This window comes from Nicotiana attenuata, unplaced genomic scaffold (genome assembly GCF_001879085.1).
Source record: "Nicotiana attenuata strain UT unplaced genomic scaffold, NIATTr2, whole genome shotgun sequence".
Lineage (NCBI taxonomy): Eukaryota > Viridiplantae > Streptophyta > Magnoliopsida > Solanales > Solanaceae > Nicotiana > Nicotiana attenuata.
The window spans coordinates 3,408-7,121 of NW_017678626.1; the positions used below are offsets into that span (position 1 = coordinate 3,408).

A 3,714-nucleotide genomic window follows, 5' to 3' on the forward strand; every position below is an offset into this window, starting at 1 on the left:
ATAATTATTATTTCAAGGTAACAGTTGGCGCCAACAGGGGCTAAAATAATAATGATTATTTTCTTGCTGGTTCGCTACATAACGCAAGTTATCTTTCACACTTTTCTTGTCCAAGATCTTTGATTTCAGGTCAAAATGTCTAACTCAGTAAATGCACGTGAAAACAACAATCTTGAAGACTATGGGGAAAATGGTGTCGATGTCCCAGGTGTTGGTGTACCACCACGAAACCCTGAGAATGCACCAGAACCAATTCCCGTGGACGTGGTCTCGCGTAACGCTCAACACGTCGAAATAAGCTCCCACACCAACAGGAGCATACACCAAGAAGATCAACAAGAAGCTCAGAAAACCCCGGCTCAGGAAGAACAAGGGGTATACACGCTTTAAAAGCTAACAATAAAACTGAGGGAGTCATCCCTCTCTCCCTTCAGGGATAGAGAGGGATAGCACAATGAGGTATAAGTAACTCATCAGAGGTGAACTGCTATCCATAAGAAAAGTTGCATAAAAGTAAAGGAGAGCATACATTAACTGAAAATTTATTTATCAGACACGGAAATCCAGTTCTTTACATTTTCCACTACTGTTTGTCCATGTAGTTTAGTGGAAAAATACATAGATTTTCTCTTTTGCTCACCTTTTCATTTTCATGTCCAGATTCACCAACCCAAAGATTACCCAACTCATCCTTCAAACAAACTGCTGTATGACCAGCAAAGGCACCAGTGACCCACTTCTCAAGAGTTTCAAACCCACCCCACCGTCCACGAATCTTTGACAGAGCTAGGAAATCACCAGAATGAACATCATCTGGATTAATTGTTGTCCGCGGATGTGGGCGTTTCTCAAATGTCGCTCCCATGCGCTTCTTCAGAAAAGCGAGGTTAGAATTCTGGCCCCATGCTGTGTTAGAAAACAGGGGTAGTACATCCACCAACGAAAGCAAGGTCCCGAGCATCCCTGATGGCATGAGAAACACAGAGATTCCATGTTGCTTGACCTGCATAAAAGTTGTTTAAAGGTCAACTGTAAATGTATGGACATCCATTGGAGCTATACAGAAAAAAAGGCTCAAAACGAGAGCATACATATTCCATTTCAGCAGGTTCCTCCCATGACTCAATTTTAAATGTGTGATCGTGGGCCGAAAAGTAGTAGTCCCAGGTTATCCTATAAGGTGTAGCAAATACATACAGATCCATACACGTCCAGCTGTGTGCTGCGCCTGTCTGCAAAGTGGGGTAAATGAAATCTGAAATACAATGGTGCCAATGATGTCTTATCTAAATAAAAACGGCATAATAGAACAAGAACAAGTACATACAGATACCCAATTTTTTCTTATTTCTTTCTTAAGGTGTTAAATCAGTTATCACTTGTTAGTTGTTATCACCCCATTGGTTCCTATATATAAAAACATCTAGGTGTCAAGTGCAGAAACATCATGTCATCTCGAATATTAGATGCTTGAAGACCACAAAGTGCAAATCGTCCAGCATTATTCTGTTGATAAGAGATGAACTATCAGCAAGGAACCTAGGGAACACCATCCATAAATGCAAGTAACTAAAGCTCACGAGTGCTCAAACTCCTGATCACCACCCACCCACTCACCCCCAAAAAAAGAAAGAAAACATCCAAACTCATCAACGAACATTTATAAAGCCTCCTCCCAAATCATCATCTTTCTACGGTCTCCTTCAGTTACAACTCAAACTTATTCGGCAACCTGAAATTATGGTTAAAAGATGCTGAACTTAAATAAAGCTACTTACTCTCGAATGAAGGTCTGCTCAAAACTAGTCAAACCTATCGGGATCAACAACCACAAATGAGAGCCTACTATGAAATTCCGAGTGATTGGATAATGGTCAAAATTATGCCTGTAAGCTTCAAAAAGAATGCAGGCGGAAGCTTGCAGAGGTGGATCTAGAGATGAGGATGGATATTGTGAGCAAAGGTTGATAGTGTCACTGGTATGAACATCCAAAAGTATTTGTGAAGTGAGCCACTAATACCTTTAGGGGCCGTTTGGTTGGTGGGATAAGGGATAACAATCCTGGGATAAAATGCAGGATTATTCTATCCCACGTTTGGTTATGGGTATTAATTAGTCCTGACTCCTGCGACACTTTGTACTAAAATGGTGGGATTAGCTATCCCATATAGAAGGTGGGATAGCTAATCCCATAGAATATCCTTGTTTATCCATCCTAGTACCAAACGATCCCTTAGGTTATCGAAAGGCAGCTAGCCATAAAGGTATACATGTTCAGTGCCAACAAATAGGTAAAGCAAAAACTTTTATTAGGGTGAAGGAAGCTGGTGATGATCATTGGAAAAATTGACAGTTTATCAATAGTTCCAAAATAAAGTGGAGACAGGAAGTTGACACAAAGAAGACAGTACAGCAGCTCTCATTAAATAATTGGTCTACAGGCTTTTTTAAAAAAAAAAAAAGAAGAGCATTTTCCGGTGAGTGGTCAATGTGAAAGAACAGGTATGGCGACATCTAAAATTGAACAGGATGATATCTAAATTGAATAGGAGGACAGAAGTTATAACTGAATGTTCATAACAATCTAGCTTTCTACACATGGTGATAGTGGATCCACAAAAGAGCACGCTTCAACGGCCCTTGCATCCTAACTTTGCTTCAAATGCTAGAGCATTTAGAAACCTTGGGACCGAAGTGCATACACATACATTTTTTTTTTTTGATAAGGAGCATACACATACATTTAAGCGGCTGTGGGAATACAAATGCTGACAAGTAGTGAGCCACATTCCATCTTTATTCTTGTTCTCAAGTGGCTCATGTGATAGAAAGACACAGCCCAAAAAAGCAGCTTTCATAAATGGAAGGAACCTGACTTTCTTGGCGTACAACTGATTCAAAGATATTATTTCCTCCTCCTTCTACACCCTCCTCCCGGGCAATGGCAAGAATGCAATATTATTTCCAATACTAACAACAATAAATCAAACTTTTTGTTACATCAATGTGACTATCATCCTAATATGAAGCATTCTGTAACTGTTTTTTCCTGATGACAGTGGTGTCCAGGCCAGCTTGCGTATACCTCGACTAATTCCACCGGGTACTTGCTACCTCCCACCAGCACAGGTACCGGGCGCACCAAGGCTTAAGCAGATAGGAAGATAATGTTTTTTTACCTCCACTGGGGTTTGAACATGAGACCTAGTATTTTTTCCCCACCAAGCATTCTGCAACGTTACCACTAAAATTAACACCTTCCTCTTTTCTGGACCTTCTAGTTCAACTATTTTGTACAAATTTAGCTTCCAAGCATGAAATTCTTAGTCTTCCAACACCCCACTCCCCCAAGCCAACAAGAAAACTTCATCCGACAAACTACAACAACCATATGTATCTTACCAGTAAATACAGTTATAAATCAACGGAGCAGAAACTATATTCATAAAACAGAATAATGAAGCATATATTTAGCTCGCAAGCATGCAATGATTAGTCTTCCCAATACCCAGTAGCGGACTAGGAATTTTAACAAGGGTAAAAAATTGTAAAATGCAGCATCTTGTATTTTTTAACCACCTTTTCCACCACACTAAAAGTTGTTGTTTCAAGGGGATTCAAAAATTTGTATATAGTATATACACAAAATATTTGTGTTTACCCTATTGCACTGTGTAATTTTCAGATAAAGGGGATTTAATAATCTCTTCCTC

General features: G+C 39.7%; 1 protein-coding gene across 1 annotated transcript; it reads right to left on the bottom strand.

Moving 5' to 3' along the window:
- Positions 1-526: 526 nt before the first annotated feature.
- LOC109221649 lies at positions 527-1,264 on the bottom strand. The gene is made up of 2 exons (XM_019386117.1): positions 1,092-1,264; positions 527-1,003 (listed from the first exon to the last, which is right to left on the bottom strand). Exons 1-2 carry the CDS (start codon positions 1,203-1,205, stop codon positions 584-586), a joined length of 534 nt encoding a protein of 177 aa, XP_019241662.1. The 5' UTR covers positions 1,206-1,264; the 3' UTR covers positions 527-583.
- Between the last annotated feature and the right edge of the window lie 2,450 nt (positions 1,265-3,714).